General features: G+C 40.5%; 2 protein-coding genes and 1 long non-coding RNA gene across 11 annotated transcripts in view; 1 reads left to right on the forward strand and 2 right to left on the reverse strand.

Moving 5' to 3' along the window:
• LOC307220913 (mucin-5B-like) overlaps positions 1–6,652 on the reverse strand; it is a 45,954-nt gene extending 39,302 nt beyond the window's left edge. For 5 of the 9 annotated variants that reach the window (XM_079985100.1, XM_079985099.1, XM_079985097.1 and 2 more), the window contains exons 1-8: positions 6,567–6,652; positions 6,186–6,300; positions 5,400–5,487; positions 4,587–4,723; positions 4,026–4,251; positions 1,951–2,076; positions 1,534–1,651; positions 509–647 (exon numbers count right to left, since the gene is read on the reverse strand). In XM_079985100.1, coding sequence (XP_079841226.1) covers positions 509–647; positions 1,534–1,651; positions 1,951–2,076; positions 4,026–4,251; positions 4,587–4,723; positions 5,400–5,487; positions 6,186–6,300; positions 6,567–6,637 — 1,020 coding nt within the window. In that variant the 5' untranslated portion in view covers positions 6,638–6,652. Of the gene's footprint in view, positions 1–508; positions 648–1,533; positions 1,652–1,950; positions 2,077–4,025; positions 4,252–4,586; positions 4,724–5,399; positions 5,488–6,172; positions 6,301–6,508 lie in introns of those variants that run through there. The other 4 variants (XM_079985098.1, XM_079985102.1, XM_079985104.1 and 1 more) reach the window with 4 other exon arrangements.
• Positions 6,653–7,564: 912 nt separating this feature from the next.
• Positions 7,565–9,076, forward strand: LOC307221148. Its single transcript, XR_013841321.1, has 2 exons — positions 7,565–7,731; positions 8,865–9,076. It is a non-coding gene; the product is annotated as an uncharacterized lncRNA (long non-coding RNA).
• A 6,801-nt stretch (positions 9,077–15,877) lies between these two features.
• MUC2 (mucin 2, oligomeric mucus/gel-forming) overlaps positions 15,878–21,407 on the reverse strand; it is a 62,387-nt gene continuing 56,857 nt past the window's right edge. The window contains exons 48-52 of the mRNA XM_079950075.1: positions 20,665–20,763; positions 19,051–19,179; positions 18,060–18,099; positions 17,262–17,400; positions 15,878–16,456 (exon numbers count right to left, since the gene is read on the reverse strand). Of these exons, the coding sequence (XP_079806201.1) occupies positions 16,150–16,456; positions 17,262–17,400; positions 18,060–18,099; positions 19,051–19,179; positions 20,665–20,763 (714 nt within the window). The 3' untranslated portion in view covers positions 15,878–16,149. The remainder of the gene's footprint in view (positions 16,457–17,261; positions 17,401–18,059; positions 18,100–19,050; positions 19,180–20,664; positions 20,764–21,407) is intronic.

Consider the following 21,407-nt stretch of genomic DNA (forward strand, 5'->3'; position numbering starts at 1 on the left):
ACACATGGTCATTAAATCCACATGTGACACACACATGACATCAACACATATTTTTGTTTTGCTGCAGGAAAAACATAGTGTAATTTCATTGAACATATACATGACATGTTTGTCATGTAATGTACAGAGCTGCACTTAAGACCTTTCCCCCACAAAAGAAATGTGTCCTTGTCACTCAGGAGTTATGCACAATCTGTGTATTTTTCTCAAGTTTGTGATTCAGGTGCGGAGAAATCACATTTTCCTGTACTCAAAGGGGAAGAAATGAGTCAGTTGCAACAGCAAATACAATGCAGAATATGGCTGTATGAACGTGAAAGGCCCCAACTGGTTAGTGCTCATTTACAATTGCAAAGGGCTACATTTACAATACAGTTTATCAGTCTCCTGGAACAAAGCATTTAATGAGATGCTTAATTTGAGGTATGTTATGCAACCTCAGTGCACTACTGTTGGTGTCTATTTGGTGCTCCTAAAAGGTCTCAAACAATTTTAAATAAACCCTTACCTTAGCTAAGACATAGTTGCAGTTGCCATGGAAAGCGAATTGCTTCTTATCAAATGTTGTTATGTGGAATCCACCTTCTATTTTACAGTTTCCAGAACAAGGCAGTGATGTGCAGGACCATTTTCCACTCATGCAAGTACTACAAGACCAAAAGAGTAGCTTAATCCTCAGTAACAATAGTGCAGAAAACACATGTGACATTTTCCAGAATCAAGAAGTTGAAGCTATATATTACCGTATTTTTTGCACCATAACACTCACTTTTTTCCTCCTAAAAAGTAAAGGGAAATGTCTGTGCGTGTTATGGAGGGAATGCCTATGGGTGGCATGCCTACGGATTTTCCTCCTCTAAAAACTATGTGCGTGTTATGGTCGGGTGCGTGTTATAGAGTGAAAAATACAGTATGTAGTCAGCTTCTCAGCTCAAAGCACTTTAAAGCACAGCAGCTTTTTTCCTCTCCAATGCTGACTGAAACAGCATGGAATATGGGCCAGGAGTGGAAAGTAGGGATTGCTGTTTGGTCAACCAGCGGTGTCCAAACTTTTTTCAAAGAGAACCAGATTTGGTGAAGTGAAGGGCCGTGAGGGCCAACCAACGGGCCGACCAAGGTTGTTAACCTTTTTTTAGGGTTGAAGTTGTTGAGTTGTTGTTTAGGATTTTACCCCAGGAAATAAACTGCCACAGGGACTGGATTAGGCCCCCAAAACAGACTTTGGTCAAGAAGATGCTTTGCTGCCATGTAATTCTTTCTGCTCTCTCCACAATCAGCTGGAGTTGAGCTGAACATTCTAAAATGACTTTTTTACTGAGAACGTTTCTGGGGGCTTTCAGTTTTTCACCCCAGTAAATGCAGGGGGGGCGGAACACATTTTAGATGCAATGGGCTTGGATTTGTTGCATTTCAAAGTTTTGGTTCTTAACTTCTGAAAGAGAATCTCCTCCAGCAGCAGACTTAGATTTTAGCATAGAACAACCAGTTCTCCCTCAAGCTGACACATCATTATTAGCAAGCCTTTAACAGTACCAGTTTTGGCAGGGAGTGGCGCAGGTGTCTCCAGCTGCATGGACCTTGCCTTGAAAGGTGCAGGGGCAGCTGCCAATTGGGATGCAATTTTGGCCCTTGATGTCATCGAGAATGCTTCCTGTTCAAACACAGTGCTCAGTTATGCTTAGAAGGGAAAAAATAAATGCTACACATAATATTATTATTGGTAGGAAATACCGGTATGTGAAAGTTCATGTACTTGTTAGCAGACATCACTTAATAATATGAAGAAAAACAAAACAAGCAATGTTATTGGTCCACACTCCATAAAATGGGCATATTCAGTGAGCTGTTTCATAGAGTGTTGACAGGATGCACAAGGAAAGTTTGGAATACTACTTTGCTCGGTTAAAATGCCGTGCAAATTATGGATAATAGATCAGGTCAGTTTTCTACCTTTAGGACAAAAGCATCCATCAGTACATGGGGCTTTACAAATTTTGCTCCTTTCTGGGTTGAAGCAGGTGTCAGTACAGGGGTTTCCACATTCTGCATATTCCAGGTTGTTTGGACATTTCAGGACTACAAACCCAAGCAAAGTAAAAATAATGTTACTGACAGTTTGCAATATGATTTTTAAAATAAATAGCATACTTCCAGTTCCAATCATTCTTTCCATTCTTATTATGAACTTAGGTTAGATGTCATTTATTGAAAATGTTTTGAGGTTGTACCATTTTTACAAGATTCCAAAGCATACCAAAGTCTTTCCCTGAGCCTTGAATCAACAGGCACAAACCACAGCTGATTTGTAATAAGCAGACCCCATTCACTTTATAGTTAATTAGAGGTTCTGATATAAAGTGCAGAAACTCTGGTTCCAAAGTAGAAAACAACTGGGGAAAGTACTAGGGCAGGATACTAGCAGAAGGGGAACTTGTACGTTTTCCTTTCCACTCCAAATGTTGGGGAGGATCAATGTATGTGCTGTAGGGAGAAACTGAATTCAGTTTGCATTAAAAGCTGAATTTAGCAAATTTGAACTTTCCAAAACAACACGGAAAACAAAACACAGCCATTCTTTGAAATTCGCAGTTGTCCAGTTTTTGCAATTCAGCTCTTCAACCAAGCAAAAATGCATGAATTAGGGGAAAGCATGGATAAAAATGAATAAATTAGTGAAAGATAACATTAAAATGCATATCATGAAAAAAAAATGCCAGCAAAAATGTGTACAGTAGTCAAAACTGCATGCAAAAATGTGAAAACCGCACCCGAATGCTGGTGAATTTTCATGATAATTGGTTTGTTTGTTTTTAAAGGAAAACATCAAATATGTTTCAGAAAAGCAGAGAGCTGAATTTACGATTGGAAAAATGAAAAACCAAGAGAACAAAAATCAACAAAAACTTCCATCCCTATCTTCAGATGGGTATTATCTGCATGAGAGCCTGTGAATTAGTCACGCTTTTGGACAGCAACACCAGATGGCTGCCATTTCGGGGGGGGGGGGGGATTGAAGTTAATGTTGCATTAAAAGGATGGCAATATAAAGCTGAAAACCTATCCACCAAAGCTCCACTGACTACTTACTTCCGAGTGCACTAAATATCTAGAATTGCACTCAATATCTAGGTTGCCATTCTTGAATATTATGCCCAGGGACAGCCCTACCAATCTCCTCAGGCAGCAGCAGTATCACACTCCCTGAGCCCTCTGGCCAGTCCTCTCTGTTGACCAGCTGTGCTGTGTATGCCACAGGTTTTTTACACCCCTTCAACTAGCCTACTGCCATCAGATGCACCAGAGGATACTATCCTGTTGCCTACGCTGAAGTATGATCCAGCTCCTAGTCCAGTCCACTTTTGTACATGGCATGTGGGGTGCAGCAGAATCTGGTCCTTAGCCTCAGCTAGCAGGATATCATAGGATCACCCTGGATATGCTAGTCCTGCACTTTAGTTCCTGTGATAATGAAAAATGCCTGAAGAGGAGAAAAGGGCCATTGTGACCTCATGCTGATGTTGCCTACTTCATGAAGAAAGACTAACCATTGTGACTTCATACTGCTTCTTCCTGCTTGGGAAAGAGAGACCGGTTATTAGGAACTCCTTCTGATAACCTATTTGTTGTTAAGCTGACAGAGTTTGGACATTATCGAATTTAAGCTGTTCCTATTAGTATAATGAACCCATATCTGCTTGGGACAAGTCTATGTAAGGAATCACATTGCATAATATTCATCCACCTTACCACTTTGATTGTGAAACTTGCACTTTTACAAGTGCCACATAATCTTCGTTCTACACGAATCCATCTTTCAGTGTGGCAGCAACTATACTCTGAAACTCCCTGCCCATTGATATTAGGCCACCACATTTGCCGCATTTTTTTCAGCACCTGATAAATCCTTTTTTTATTTAGGCAAGTCTACTCAGACGTGCAATTTTAACATGTTGTTTCAGTGTGTGTGTGTGTGCGCGCGCACACACACTGTTAAATAAATTAAAGGTCAATCCTTCTTTACTTACAACAGAGTTCCTTGGATCGCCATTTTCCAGGGTCTCCACCTTTGCGGACACAGTCCCGGGAGTACTGACTGAGAGTGCTGCATACACAGCTAGCAACCAGGTCAGAATGAGAAGATTTCTCAGAACAGCTGCACATATCTTGAATACAGATGGCTATATAATCATCGATAGCAACCACCCTCTTACAATTCCCAAAGTGGGATAGGGCTTCCTTGCACTTAGATTTCTGTCAAAGAGAGAAAGTGGTGGGGAGAGAGGGGGAGATTGGAGATCTTACATGTACAGCATCAGTACCATAAATTTACTGACTTCTGTGGGGTTGCTTGGATACTTAACATGTGAGGTTCTGGCTCCCTCATCAAAGTATGCCTCATCTGCTACTGAGAACACTGTCACCTCTGTTATCTTCATTGAAGGGGGGAAAGTTCCATGTATATAGCTTTATGCATGTGTGGTGCAATTACCTCCACTAAAGTGAATTTGCAGTGAGGAGCTGCAGCCCTTAGAGGGATCAAATGGAAAGCAGGGCAGGGTCCACATACCATGAACAGTGCAACTTACGTATCTATTTTTGCATTTATCTTGCTGTTGAGAGTTGTCTTGCTGCTTTCTTTTGTCTCCCATTACATCGGAACACTTCTCTGTTGGATCATCTACTTTCTGAAGGTTTCCAAACTGCCATGGGAATAGTGGATAGCCTGTAAAATCCCACCAGTAATAGGACTTTACTGTGCAGGGTCAATGTACGGGTTTAGGATAACAGCCTTACTTTCAGTTTTGAACCCAGCAATCACCCACCCATGATTTAAAGCATATAGTTTGTACCATTATAGTTTAATTTATTTTACAAATGAAGAAACAAACAAATAGTTGCATCTGTACTCACAGTGTGTACAATTGCTCTGCATAAAGAGAAATAAGGAAGCAGGCATTTATCTTCCAGTCAGCCTGTACATAGAAGGTATTGTTTAGAATGCCAAGAGGAATACCTTATTACATGTGAAATAAGAGTTCTGAGTGACAAATTCACATCCTCCTTTGTTTAGTTCAGATATCAGCCCAGATTCACTCAATATTTCACACTAGGCTACCTTACCAAGGACAGTGATTAGATTTTACCCCAAATGTATGTTCAGGAGATTGTGTGGTGGGCTAGGATTTTTGAGTTTTTGGCTCAAATCTCCACTCAGCTATATAGCTCACTGCTGGGGCCAAGCATGATCTCTGTTGTCTTGAGGGTAAAATGGGGAAATATTTCCACAAATCCAGCCACAATTCCTGAGATCTTTTGAAAATGGTTAGGATACAAATGTGATGGTTTCTATTATTATTATTAATAATAATGGCCAGTTATATATATTTAAAAAATCCTACCCTGCAGGAATAAATCATTTTTGTCATTGCCGTCATAGTTCCCACACAAACCACATGTTTTCCCTTTGTAAGTATCTTCTAAATCCAGCTAAGAAAAAATAGACAAAAAGACAAACATTTTAAACACACATATATACAGACACCTTTATAACTATAACACATAGTACTGTCAGGAGGTCTCCGCTTGAGCTGCCCTCCATATAGAACTATATCTCCCATCAACCTCAGCCAGCATGGACAATGGTCAGGGGTGAAGGGAGATGTAGTCTACAACATCTGGAGGACACCATGATGGCTTCCCTGCTGGAAACTGAGCACAATTGCTGCAGTGGTATTACCACACAGAGGCTAGTATTTACTCCATTGAATTCTCTTTCTGAACAAGGAATTAAATACCCCTCTTATTTATTTTTAAACAAAGCAAGGAGGAAATAAATGACTGTGCCACAATTAGGCCATAATTAATCAATTTTTAAGCACACAAGCTGGTGTTGGGTTGTGTGGCTTCCTATGCTAGTGATAAAGTCAGAGATACCAACTAAAACTCTACCATCTTCCTGACATTCTCAACAGTAGAACCAGAAAGGAGCTGTGCGATTGTCTTACTCCAAACATAATTCCAGGGCTCACAAAATGATTATTTATATAAAGAAATTAGCTTTATGTGTATCCCCTTTGTTCATTATATCACTAGAAGAAGGCAGTATGCGAAGACTGTGGCTACTCAACACATTTTACATCTATTAAAATTCTCTAAAACAAATCCAACTAACTGGAGCTTCATACTAGGAGAGTGTCACCCCAATTCCACTTGAGAGTCAGGCCTAGTTTGGAGGTAATTAGGAAATAAGGATAAGTATCTTCTACTAGGACACTCTTCAGACTGAAGGGCAGAAGAATCCTAAAAGAAAGAAAAAGAAGAAAACTAAACAAAACAAATGAACAAGCATCCTAGTTGTCTCATGATTAAAGATATCCCCAACCCAACCTATTAATTAAGCTCAATGGGCATTTCTCAGCTTTGATCTCTCCCCTCTCAGACAATCCCTCAGACAACCAAAAGGATGGATGGGAATGATGGGAAGCAGAGGTTGGCTGTGCTCACATACTTCTGCTTTGGCCAGGTCCCGCCCGTGTGTGTGTGAGAGAGAGAGAGAGAGCGCTCACATATTATCATTGTTGTTGTTGTTGCTGTCTTTTCGGTGAGAGACGGACCAATATGTCTTGATATGCACCATACCAATATGCCAATATGCCTCCATATGCACCCATATGTACCATACTGATGCTGCTTGGCTGAAGGACACAGAGTGGCACTTGTGACCTCATGCTGATGCTGCCTGCCGGGCTGCCTGCATGTCAGAGACCAGCCATTGTGAGCTCGTGTTAATGATTGCTGCCTGAAGAAGCATGAGAGCTCCTGATGTTGGTCCTGAGTGTAGGAAATCACCCTAATCTGGGGCCACCACTGTATGACATTTCTCAGCATTGGGTCTCTCATTTCAGACCCAAGAAAACACTGTTCCTGGTACACAAGAGCATTCATGAGAAAACAGAAGACTGTCAACAGATGTTGAGCCAACTCACGTCTTCCCATCTACTGTGGTGCCTGATTCTTTGACCTCCAGAAGCACTCCATCTATAGTGGCCGTGAAATAGATGGCAGTCCCCTTCTTGATGCTCCTCATTATCTGGATACTGAAGTCCTGATGACTGTCTTTGCAGTGTGAAGCAAAAACATAACGGCAAGTTCCAGTGAAGTCAAATTTGGCACGGTCAAATGTCTGAAAGTGGAAATTACCCCAAGTAGAACATTCACTTGTGGTGACAGCAGGACGCTGAACTGCAGAGAAAATAAGGATGGTGGCAATGATAAAATGCCCTGCAAACATTCACTTATATGGCCTGGTGCCATAGTTACATATCTTTAGGTATGAGGGGGAAACATTCCTTTTTCATCATGGCTTTTAATTATCCATAGCCTCTGTGAGTAGGTGGGATGTTTTAATCTACAGTAGTGTAAAAACAAAAAAACAGAGCTGTCTTTAGATTTTTATTTGTTTTCTTTTATCCTGGTTTTAATGTATCTGGTTGCTTGTTTTTACTGTATGTTGCTTAGAGTTACTTAGGTTAAAAAAATGACCAATAAATTTAATTAAGAACTTTTTGAGGGAGAGGGTGAAATGAACAACACAGATCTTCAATGTGACCAAACACGTATGTGTCCATCATGCTTTTGAACATCACTCTTCCTGGCTGAGCTGGGTCATTAGATTCATAGAGCAATCTTGTGGGGCTCTTGTAAGATCTCCTCAGAAGCTGCACGACCCTGGTAAGTGAGGCTTTAGCAGGGGCGTCAAGAGGGGGTTGGTGGCATGCATGCAGGGCACCACCTTCCCCATTTAGCCTCAGGCAGCGAAATGGGATGGGCTGCCCCTGGGTCAATAATAATTTGTTTTCAGTGGCACTTGGTTGCAGTTGGGTGATCTAGTCCCATTGATTTCAATGAAACTTAAATAAGCCTAGCCTTCTCTCGATTAGACCCAAATTCTTAAGTATTAGGCTGCCCAACACAGCCAAAGGGCATGCTTTCAGTGAATTTTTCATATTTGAATAGACGGACTGCTTTTGGGTTACGGTCTTATTTGCCAACCTAGGAAGCAGCAGTGGGGTGTGGGGCACAGAGAGGACAGAGGACATGGCCTTGTAACATACTGATGTGACACTTGTAGGAAATACCAAGAAAGAAGGCTATCGCGGTTCACATCACTTCTTTCATGTTCAGTGAACTTTGCAGTATTATGAAATACCGTATTTTTCGTCCTATAGGGCGCACCAGCCCATAGGACGCACCTCGTTTTTTTGGGGGGGAAATGAATAAAAAAAAAATTATTTTCCCAGCCCCAGTCGCAGCTGCCGCCCCAAGCCTTGTGCACACCTGCCTGAAGCACGGGGCACCCTCCGGAGGGCTCCGCATGATTCGGGCTGCAGGCTGCCGCCCCAAGCCTCGCGCACCCGGCGGGACCTCCTGCCGGGTGCGCAAGGCTTGCGGACACTCGCCTGAAGCACGGGGCGCCCTCTGGAGGGCTCCACGTGCTACGGGCGGCAGGCTGCCGCCCCAAGCCTTGCGCACTCGGCAGGACCTCCCGCCGGGCGTGCATCACTTGCAGACATTCGCCGGGGCTGCAGGCTGCTGCCCCCAAGCTTTGTGAGCCCGCAGGAACTCCCGCTGGGCTTGCAAGGCTCGCGGATAGCTTCCTGAAGCCTGGAGAGCGAGAGGGGTCGGTGCGCACCGATGCCTGTCGCTCTCCAGGCTTCAGCGAAAGCCTGCATTTGCCCCATAGGACGCACACACGTTTCCCCTTCATTTTTGGAGGGGAAAAAGTGCGTCCTATGGGGCGAAAAATACGGAACATTGGAATTTGGAGGGTTTTGTTAAAGATTTATTTTCTCCCCATAACACAGAATTCTAAGCTATGCTGAAGTGCCTGGGAGTCTTCATAGAAACAGGGGTCCCAGGAATTGTGACAGATAAACGACAATGGCTCTGTACTTTTTTAAGCACTTTGTGTAATATATATAAAGAGTTTGTTGCCAACACTGAGTTTATAGATATATCAGCCCAACATTGACTTCTAATTTTAAGCCAGTATTAAATAAAGCTGACCTAAAGCTAACTATTTTTCATTAATATCTTAGTCTTCCTTTTTTTCATCTGGCCATTCCATGTGATAAAATTAATAACATTATATTTTGCTTATAATTTTGATATAGTCAAAAAGTCTGGGACTATTTGGTGAAAGGTGGTCTAAATCATTACTATCATCTCATCACTATAATCTATTGATCTAGATCTTATATCCCATTTTTCAAGGACAAGGCCTTTGCAAAGCATCTCACAACCTAACAATATAAATCTGAAAAATACAACATCCAATAAAAGATAAATTCTTTTGACTCAAGGTCCTTTCAAAATAGAAATAAATGAAGCCTCTCATTACTTAGCCACTATGGTATGATGGTGGTGGTGGTGATAATAATAATTGCTTGTTTGTTTAGATTGCTCACATTAGCTCTCACATTCAGTTTGGCCCCAGTTCTGGTCATGCAGCCAAATCTGATTGATGAGTTAGCATTGTGATATCACTCATTCCATGCTCCCATATTGGGTGAAATCTCTCCATGTGACTCATGCGGACTAGAGAAAGAAGACACAGCCAGGGAAAACTATTGCGCCAAACAGGATCAATGTGATTAATATCAACTCAGAAGAAAGCCTAATTGAGTTCCATACACCTTACTGTCAGGAAATTATGTGCAGGGTTATAGCGGGGTGAGGGGGTGAGGAGCCAGTCAATCACTATTTCTATTATTTCTACAGCCTGTAATGCTTTGAAAGAGAATATGATGAAAATGATGTATAGATGGTATATTACACCAGTGAAATTAGCTAAAATGTATAAGACAAATAATAATAAATGTTGGAAATGTAAAGAAAAAGAAGGAACATTTTATTATATGTGGTGGGAATATAAAAAAATAAAGAACTGATATATATATATAATGAGATGAAAAAGATGTTGAAATATACTTTTTAAAAAACCAGAAGCATTTTTACTTGGTATTATAGGTCAGGGCATTAATAGGCAAGATGTTAAATTGTTTTTATATGCAACAACTGCAGCAAGAGTATTGTTAGCCCAGAAATGGAAACAAGAAGAAATTCCGACGAAAGAAGAATGGCAGACGAAATTAATGGACTATGCAGAATTGGACAAAATGAAAGGAGGGATTTGAAACCTGCGGGACCAGAGATTTACAGAATATTGGAAGAAGTATATGAATTATTTGAAGAGCAACTGTAATCAACAAATTACGCTAGTAGGACTACAAGAAGTTTTGTAAGGAGAAATATACAAAGTGTTACAAAGTAGAAAAAGATAGAGATATTGGTTATGAGTTTGAAATGTAATAGGGAAGATAAGAAATGCATACTGAGAGATTGGATTGGAAAATTTTCGGACAGGATTGATGGAAGTCAAAAATTTGAATAAGATGTAAAAGTATGTTTAATTACTGTTGAAAATGATATGTTAAAAAGAACTAACAAAAATTATATATATACTATTTCTTGTTTGGACTCAAAATCAAAAGTAGAGACTATTCAGTTCAATTCTAAATAAATAAATAAACTTCAAAAAGAGATTGTTTTCAAATATACAAATCTGAAAATATTGGTAAAGAACAGGAAAAAAGGCAGTACATGAAAGAACTGATCCCTGAAAACTCAAGTCTTTTTCCCCATCGTTTGCCAAGTCACCTGTGAAGACAGAGAACTGTAGAAAGGCAGTTAGGCGTATTGAACCAATTATGTTTTCACTTACAGCACTCCATTCTCAATATTTACATTTACATTATTTTCTAAAAAAACACACCATAAAAATAAAACGGCTACAATATCTTGCCATATAAAATATCTAAACCAAGTCTCTTCTCAGAACTCATAGGATAGCTAGTGAAGAGACGCTCAAGGACAAAAGGCAGGGTGCCTGTGTATTGCTTAGTGTTTTACCTCTATATGTGTACTCTATGCAACTAGAAACACAGGGTGGAATTCAACATCACACTAATATGATATCCCTGTCAATGCAACCACTTCTGTTTGCCAGACAGAATTATCTCCCCTTTCCCTGCCCCCTCTTTGTGTTGTTCTGGGGGTTCTCTCAAACTCCATAACAGATTGGGGGAAGGCATGTTGCCACACGGGGGAGACAAGGGGGAAGCCTCATTGAACTACTAGGAGTTACTGTGCTGGCTTCCACTAGTGCAGCAAGTTAGTTGAATCTGGCCTTAAGGGTATAACTGAACAATAGCTGAGCACTTTTACATCCACTAATATAAAAGAGGGATAAACAAGTGCTTATTTTTTCTAACTGAAATTAATTGAATTTGCCTAAACTTATGGATTTGGATTTGATACCCCACTTTATCTCTAGCCTAAGGAGTCTCAAAGCGGCTCACAATCTCCTTTCCCCTCCTCCCCCACAACAAACACTCTTTGAGGTGACTGGGGCTGAGAGACTTCAGAGAAGTGTGACTAGCCCAAGGTCACCCAGCAGCTTCATGTGGAGGAGCAGGGAAGCGAACCCGGTTCACCAGATTACGAGTCCACCACTCTTAACCACTACACCACACTGGGTTGTTAGATTATGCCCATAGTTATTTCCTTTGTTTACATGAAGATCAGATCAGACATAAAACAATGGAATATAATTAGTAGTAGACTTTTCTTACCTATCTGCACCAAAGTTTTGCCCTGGCAGCAACTGCAGAGTAAGAACAAAATCCATAACTGTACTCCCTTCTTCATTCCCATTATCCTATATGAGGCGGTAAGCTGAAAAACATCTGCCAGGACAGGATTTCTTTCTTGGGTTTAGAGACACGTTTATATGGTACAATTATTTTGGCATTAAAAAAGTGGAGCCGTAAGATTTCCTCCTTACTAATTCATGAGGACTGAAAGAAAACCATTCCCCCCCCCTCTCAGATATAAAATGACAAAAGGCATTTGGTTCCTGGATTCTATAATCTCAAATTTAATCTTTGAATCTCAGGTTTATTCAAGCTTGGAACTCTAGGCAGGTGCCAGGAAGCAGTTCCCTGTTGGGTAAAACAGAGTCTTGATCTCTACGAAAGGCTCCCCATCTCAGTGGGGTGGGTTCCTGTGGGCCTGGGATCTCATGAAATCTGCCTCTAGGTATTAGTGCATGCTCCCAGTTTCCTGGGTCAAGTCATTCAGTATTTTTACTCTGTGAGAAGGAAGTTCCCATGGTCATGAATAGACTTTTCTCTCTTCTATTCATTTCACTTCTCTTGCTTCTCTGGTAGAAGAGGAATGTGGCCAGCAAGTTACTTTTAAGCTATCTCCTTGGCCTTGGAAGCTTTTCTCCTTCCAGACTAAAAATAGTGAGCCTTTTGATCCAACATACTGTGACTGTGGTAAATTGCTTCAATGCACACCTTAGGTGATCCAGGCCTAAAGGACCAGGGCAGTCCACAGAGCATTTGACAGTTGGCAAACTCCTTTTTACCCAGCTGGAAAGGATTTCTTGGCACCTGACCAGAAGTGGAAGAGTCCTAAACCTTAATAATCAAAATATGGCCCGACACCAGGGGTTGTGAACTGTCCTCAGTCCACAAGCTTCATTCCCTCAGCAACCTCTTGGGGCCTCTTTACACATCCAGCAAGCACATAGCCAGTGGTGCTGGGGCTAGCCAGTGGAGCCCACAGCCCCCTCATGTTTATGAAGCCTCCTAATAACAGTATTGCTTGATCATCTTCTTCTTCTTTGGAGATCACTCATAGCCGAGTAAGATTGTCTTCCATAAATACGGTTTTAACAATGAGTCTGTAAGTGACTGTGGAGGCCAATTCTGGATCCACATGTCCTTCCACAGTGGGGACATTGGTTTCCGGATGGGAGTTGATCAGTTTCCGGGCGGGAGTTGATCATAGCACACCCTTGATAACAGCTTTTTCCTTTTGCTTGTAGGACAACAGATCGAGCAAAGCTTATCTGGACTTATACATGCATGAGCTATCTCCAAATGTTTGTGCAGTGCTTGATGCCTACATGCAAGAGCCTGCATCATTTACATATAATTACTGTGCTTTTCAGTTTAGGAATTGCAGTAATTATCACCATCACTGGAGTTTCCTATAGTCAACAGCATCTGAATAGACATTATGACAGAGAACTATTACCAATGATGTTTCATAAATGTCTTTGCCCTGTAGACTGACATGTCAAAATTTATGACTTTTCACCTCTGGCCTACAAACCAGTTAAGGTATAAATCCCATTTGTCACAGAGCTATGGTCTTTGGAACAACATTTTTCATGGATCATTTGCCACAGAGCAGTGTTTGGTTTCGGTTACTGCATAGCTTAAAAATTAACTATGATTTACCTCATGAAGGCGGTAAATTGGAGCTGATTCACCACACCTAAAAAACATTAGGAGTTATGAAGGTACTGCTTCTGTTACAAGTCGTCTGTGGCTGTTGGTTAACTTTTGATACATACATAAGGAAAGGAAACACAGCTCTCCAAGCACAGCAATAACAGCTTTAAAGCGTGCCGCAATAATATCCACAGTGGGGTCATGGTTTCTCATATGGATTTTATCAGTGTTGTTGCAGCACAAGTCTTTATTCTATAGCCTGCTGATTGCAACCTAGAACATGCCACAAGGATAGCTTCATCTGATGACATATACAGAAGTACTGTGTTGAAAATCCATTGGTTGTGTCATTAGACCTCCCTCCAGAGGGCTGTGCCATGACAGTAGTCTGAAGTGACCCAGGAACTGTGAACTTAAAGTCACTGGACACAGGATAGTAGTCAGGACTGAAGGACAAACTAGGTGGTGGGAACAAGGAGAAAACCAGAAGTCATGACAAAACGATAACCAATGATACAGAAACATGCTCCTTAAGCAAGGCTCAGTTTGAACAGGAAGCCCTTTATACACCTTTCCTCTGATAAGGATTCATTAGTCAACCTTGATGAGTCAGTTCAGTACAGGAAGGTTCTTCAATGAGAACATTGCCGCCTGCAGTTCAGTGGTTCACCACGAGGCTGTCACACACAAATTCCAGCAACTCGTGTCACAAACTAGCACTTCCCTCAACTTCTGCTTTTTTAATCCCCTCCCAGATCTCCAATGACCTCTCCTTATACCAGAGCTCTCTTGCTGCCATTGCTCAATATTCTGTAAGTGTGTGTGAGTGTGTTCTGTGAAGTCTTAAGTGGACCATTGTAAGCTGATTAATAGGCCCTCTGCATGAGAATCTCCCCTTTGCCTTTTATTGGGTTAACAGCTCTGATGTCAAAAATAGGCCACATCACCTTGGGGTAGGTAGTTTAATGTTACAAATCTAAATGGCTTTCAAAGTGGGAATCCAGGGTTAACATGTAATGCTTGTTAAATCTAAGAAATATTGGCTATATGCCATGCTTTTAAATGATATTTTGCTAGTTGAAACCTTTGTCTTGTGTCTGATCCATTTATTAGAAAGCTCTTGGGCATGAGTAGACTGCACCTACTACCTATGGTATGTGATTATCACATTCACGGCTCATAAGTTGCAAATGGCTAATTATTTTCTCTGCTGTCATACTGTGTCTCCACAAGTGAATTTGAAATGAGTTAATTTAAAGTGTTTTCTTGGACGGCTGCTGACACTGACAACTTATTCATTGTTGCACCATGCTATGAGCATCTCAGATTTTAATTTTATTTTGTATACTTCTAGATAATTGAATTTTGCAGACAATATTGAAAAAATACATTCAAAGTACAATCCCAAGCAAGTCCTTGTCTTTGTTTTTAAACTGAAACTCCACACCTTTTTACATGTTCAGCCATAGACTGCCCTGTAGTGGTGAAAACCATGACTTGCAATACCAGCAAAAAATTTAAGAATGTGACTACAACTATCCTTAACTTTCTTTTAAAATCAAAAAAAGAGGAAGTGTAAAAATTCTAGATAGTTATGATGAGGAAAAATCTTCAATATAACTTTCGTGTAGGATGCCCCATGGCATACATGAGGTAAATAAATGACAACAGTAATAGTTTAATATTCATTGATGTTTCACTTTTATTTCAAAAAAGCTATGCCTAACTACTATGGTTTTGTACGGACGTTGAGTGAATCAGCTGATGTTTTGGAACATATACATCCTATTTTAAAAATTAATTTCTGACTTCCAAATGCAAAAGCCCGAAGCTTAGGAACCTTGGCTTGTAGAAGCTCTATAACCCTTGGGCAGTATCCAGTGCCCAGCCTGACTCTTTTATCCATGCAGGATGCTTTCAGTCAGGCCTTGTGGGTTTTCTATGGGGTATCTTATCCCTATGGCCATTTGTTTATATCACAATGTGATATGTAATTAATTATATTTTAAAATATTGGCATTTCCATTATACTGAGATAAATGTATGTTATGACTTAGACTGAATAGCAGCCAGCAAGATGAATAGCAGTATTTGGGTGGAACTGAACTGCAGCAGAATGAAAACAGTGCTGCCTATGACAGAAATCACTGCCCTCTTATATATCTATTGATGAGACACAAATCACAGGCAGCCAGGCAGTTGGAAATGCAGGGCTGGATTGAGAGGGAATGTTCTAGGGGAAAGCTAGTTATCATCAGCATATAGCTGCTACTGAACTCCTTAAAGGTTCAATGAAGCCACCCAGGGACATTGAAAAGAACAAAAATACCAGGGAACTAAACCCATGGAGCACAAATGGTGTGTGGACAGGCCATTTGTTGTTTTAGAAAATGTATAGATTTTGCCATTTTCTCTTGGAACTCCTAAAGCAAAGCTCCTGCTCACACAGGCTTAGGAAATCCAAGAGTACAGGTGTTTACCAACAAAACTGGATGCGGAGACTTCAGTTTTTAAATGTGCTTTTAATTATTTAAAGAAGAAAAGAAAACGATTCAGAATTCCAAAACATAAAACTTTGTTACACTCAGGGAAAAACGACTTGCACTTTTTTTTTGTTTAACACAAATAAATAAAGCGATCATAAGGGGAAACAGTCAAAGAGGGCACAGATTTAAGAGGCCCGTGGAAAGTAAGGGCAAGCGCAGAATTATTTGTGAAAAATGAAACCATGGGTTGTCCCTGTATAACTTTTCTTTTCACTTGTAACCTGTTGATTAGCTCATTATATTCCCATCCTTCTCTTCACCGAACTAATGGCCCTCCTGACACGAGCCACAGCATTCAGTTCATCTTCCTGTTCATCTTCCTGGGAGTCTTGCCTGCTATTTTCTTCTGTGCTCTTCCGGGACTCGTCTGAGGAGTGTGAACTGTTGCATTCGGTGTTGAGGCACTCGCAAGAGTCCACCTGAAGGTATTTGTGTTTCTTGTTCTTCCCGTCAGGGCACACCAGTGTTATTTCCTTTTCGGATACTTTTGACTCCCTGCAGCAAGTGCACTTGTGTTCCATGGAGTTGGCTTCAGAAGAGTATCTGTTTTTGTAGCACAAGAAGGTGAAAAAGAGTTACTCTGTGCCACAGATTGAAATTATGAGCAATTTTAGTGGAGGGTGATATTAGGAGAAACTCGTGTTTGCTCAATTCATTTGCTAAATGACAGGATTCCGGTATTTCCACATAATATTGAATCAAGGATGATGCACTTTAAATAATGTGCTGTTTCTAATTATGCCACCATACCTAGTTGGTTGTTCTGGGTTTTGTTTTTTTAAGATGGAGGATCAAGAGACCAAAGTACCAGACCCTCCAACTGTCCCTATTTTCCAGGGACGTCCCTGATTTAGAGAAGCCATCCCAGTTTCTTATTTGATCCCAGAATGTCCCACTTTTCCCTAAGATGCCCCTGTTTTCATTGGATAAATGTTGGAGGGTATGAAGTATTGAAGTCAAATTGGCTCTCACAGTAGAAAATAAGTTTTGAAATTGGTGTAGCATAGCAGCTAAAAGATTGGGGTTGCAGTCCTATACATATTTACCAATTACAGATGGAGGAGAAATTTGATTCAGTGTGCATTTTAAAGCCAAATCTGTCAAATTCACACTTTGTGGAACAACATGTGAACCAAAATATAGCTACTCTTCAAAATACGAATTGTTCTGATTTTTTGTGTGCATAAAAGTGAAGATATTAATGAAAACATACAGAAATGCATTATGTTAGGAGAAATTACTTGCAAAAAATCACATTAGTAAATTTGATTACATTACTAAATTTGAATAATTAAACAAATAGGTATAAATGCATTGCAGGATCTTATTGCAATTTGGCTTTACATACATTGAGGAAGTTCCACAATGTCCTTCACACTGGGCCACAGTGACCATGTCTGCTGAACGGCAACCATCATGAACGATATAGTCCTTCATTTCAGAGAGAGAGCAAGGTAGCACTGGTACTGGGTTATCTTTGGGCTTGCCTGCAGGATAAAATGTTTTAAAAAAAACCTTTATTCAAATGTTTTCAGGAACATCAAGCTTTTTTGCTCATTTGGACTGAGTCATGAGTAGCACCAAATTACTTGCATGCCATAGTATGTAGCTATTCAAGAAATGTAAAAGTTCAGCCAATATTTAGCCCTAAATGCATTTTGGTAACACAACTGACACAAAAATCCTCTATATGTTTACTCAGAAGTAAGCCCCATTGATTTGAATGGGGTTTACTCCCAGGAAAGTGCAGCCTTGCAGGAGTGCAGCCTGAATGGCTCCTAGCCATGTGGGAGAGGAGGCTAGGGAAGGATATACTAAGCATCACCTCACTATGTGCTAGTTTTAAGGTTGGAATTGCCTGCAGGACAAAAGTACCATATTTCAGGAAAGCCCAGATATAAAGCTGAGCATCTAAACCAAAGCAAGATATTAAGAATGCAGTTACAGTAAAAATATGCAAACCCACTTCTTTTTAATATAGTTTGCAAATCAAAGCAAACTGGCCCATTTTATTTTTTGTTTGGGTGATACTCAACTAAGTCATACTCAGAGATGACTCATGGCTGTACTCAGAGTATGATAAACGCTGTGCTTATTTATTTATCACATAGAGAGATGGCATAGATATATAATTTATGATACTTACAAGTTTTACAGCAGCCACTGGGCAAATAGGCAATGGTGTCCTAGGAAGAAAAATGTATTATTGAATTGCATATCCAACTAGAACAGCGCAAAACCCCCAACCTGACAATGAAGTAAGGTTCAAGAATCAGTGGGGTGAGACCTTTGGTTTAGAAGTCTATGTGTGTTGAATAGTTTCTTTTTGTTCCCTTTAAACTTTTTTTTAACCTTTAATCCTTAACAGTAGGAACTGTTGACTAAAAAAAATTATTAAGAAAGCAATTTATGCATATAACTGAAGATACACCAGATATTTTCTTTACACTACATCAGATTCAGACGAAGAATGTAGCTACACCTACATTAGTCATGACTTTGATTTCCATGAGAGCTAAGTGCAGCTAACTTGGTCTGGATTCAATTCACGGGGAGTAGAACATGTTTAATGCAGTGAGTAGGTGGCTCTGTGGTCTAAACCACTGAGCCTAGGGCTTGCCGATCGGAAGGTCGGTGGTTCGAATCCCCGCGGCAGGGTGAGCTCCCGTTGTTCGGTCCCAGCTCCTGCCAACCTAGCAGTTCGAAAGTACGTCCAAGTGCAAGTAGATAAATAGGTACCACTCCGGTGGGAAGGTAAATGGTGTTTCCTTGCGCTGCTCTGGTTTGCCAGAAGCAGCTTAGTTATGCTGGCCACATGACCCAGAAACTGTCTGCAGACAAACGCCGGCTCCCTCGGCCTATAGAGCGAGATGAGCCCCAGAGTCGAGACGAACCCCAGAGTCGTCCACGACTGGACTTAACTGTCAGGGGTCCCTTTACCTTTACCTTACTGCATTTATATGACACTACCAACCATGCAGGATCTTTTCTTTCTTTCACAGCCATCACTTTAAAATGACAGATAAGCCAAGAATTCAACACAAAATCCAACTGTAACAGCTCTTGCTGATAGGGTGGGCTAATCAAATTAAAGGAGTTTTCACAAGATGGAATGTGTATATTCAGTATTTACTCACAGGCTGACATGTTTCCTCGTTAAATGCTGGGCAGCTTATTGAAGATGTGGAGGAGACCAGCTGCCTATGTATGTTCACACAGCTGTAAATAGTGCAGTTGTCGTGTGGAGCGCTCCGTTGCTCACCAGGCTATTCAAGATAAGGAAACAAATTAAATACTGGCAAAACATCTTCCTGTTTTCTAAATGTGTATTTTCTTATGAATAGCAGAGCAGCCAATATGGTAGAAGGGCCCATAAGGAAGGTTAAAATATTGGGGTTGGAGGGAGCTTGCAGTAGAAAGATAAAACTCTTTACCCAAGAATCGTCCCAGTCAGGACTGAGGCCAGTTTTGTGGGAATGAAGGAACAGAAAATAAGTATGTGAGGGAGTGATTAAGGATGGAGTTGCAACTAAATAGGCACTCATTTGGTCACCTGCAGCAAACCATTATCACTCCCTGGTAACTAAGCAAGGAAGCTTTTGTAAACTGTCAGCATCAGATAACTGAAATAAGGAGAATAGGGAGCTAAGGGAAAGAGAGAGAAATTTAAAAGTGCAAATGCAGGGAAATGTTTTTGTTTTAACTACTAAAACCATATTTGTTTCATTTTATCTGCTTTTAACTGCTTTTGCTTCACTTGTCAATTTATTAATTTTTCACAAAAAACTTTACAATTTTAACATAAACCGTAAGTTACGTTATCCATTGACTTCCCGTCCTCAGCTTCCATGCTGCATAATTCGCCTATACTATTCAATACATCCATTTTGACCTATCCGTCCTAATAATTCACACTGTTGCTCATATTTCAACTCCTGCTCGTGTTTTCCTCTCACTATAGTAGTTCTTTAAATACTCAATAAGAAGTCTCAAAATCTTAAGCAAATTTTTGTCATTTGGATCTCTATTATTTGCTGTTAATCTTGCCAGTTCCATGGACTCCCATCATTTTCAAAAGCCAATATTTTTTGGATTTTAATTTTGTTTGTTTTTATTTTCCTGTCGCTCTTGGTGAAGACATGCCTGAACTTTTGCTGCCTGTAGCCTGATGCTTTCCATCCAAATGGCATGAAATCTGCAGAATTTTAACTACCTTCTTGGGGTGGTTGCTTTGCCAAATTTCAGTTTGGACAAAGGATATCCATTGCAGAGGCAGTTAAGAAAGAGGTAGCAATTAACTCCCTGCAACTTTGGGTGGTGATCTCCTTTTGTTTTTGCCTGCCTATAACTTTGCTGCCACACAGCCACTAACATTTGCAGGCAGCATACTGCTCTCTCAAAGGCACCTGCCGTTGTTCATGCTGATTGGACACGTCAAATTTGAAAAATGATAATTTCAAAATAAAAATGATAATTTCAAAATAAAAATGAATGTACCCACAAAACAAATATAAAATAAATGGAAATGCATTTGATTCTTTTTTCATTTGTTTTTAAAACTAATGCACATCACTAGGATCTCACACAGATACTTGGGTGCCATAAGGGTATGTGGGATTTATTTATAAATTTCGACGTTTGCAGCCAGTCTCTTTCTCTGAATGCTAGTTGCTTTTTCTCCTGCATCAGAAGTTCAGAATTACAAGAAAATCATTACTATTTGAGGACTCTTTAAAACACAAAACACTTACTCTTAAGATGAAAACATCATTCTGAGGTGTTCGTATAACACAGCTTGTCTGCACACACACCCCACAACATTCACCGTCCTGATGAATAAGAGTATGTCCCTAGGAAGAAAGAGATGCACAATTTTGATATGGGATCTGCAACAAAGCTTTGCCATGTGCAGTGCTCCTGCTCAGGCTTCTTAGTCATCCAGCCAACTATACCACTCTTGCATACTCCATCCTATCCTCCCCCTACAAAAAAATCCAATGCCCCACCTACAGATATGTAAAATCCAGCCTATAGATCTACAAAATGACAATGTTTATGGGCCAGTTCAGATAATGACAACTGCTATGCATCCTACATGTGCTGGCGTATATAACCACTTTGAGATGAATAATGGAAGATCAAGGTTTCAAACCACGGAAAGGCTCCCTGCTCCAGAAATTCAGCTTCAGCACATGGAAGAATGTGGGAGCAGTGATGGTGATGTGAGTGAGGGGTTGGGGCCAGGGAGGGCACACCTCTGCTCCCCCCCCCTCACCTCATGCAATGGAGGGCAAATACCTGGGAAGGGCTACCACTTTTTTGAAATGTTATTTTTATTGAAACTTTTCAGCATAGAAAGCAAAAGAAACAGATGAATCTAAATGAAAATGAATAAAGGGAAATAACTTTAAAGTGGGGGTGGGGGAGAGAAAGAGAGGAAAAAGTAAAAGAATACAAAAGAAATACGAAGCCCTCTGTCAGAGGTAGATCTTAA

Source organism: Podarcis cretensis (genome assembly GCF_951804945.1).
Source record: "Podarcis cretensis genome assembly, chromosome: 1".
NCBI classification, from domain to species: domain Eukaryota; kingdom Metazoa; phylum Chordata; class Lepidosauria; order Squamata; family Lacertidae; genus Podarcis; species Podarcis cretensis.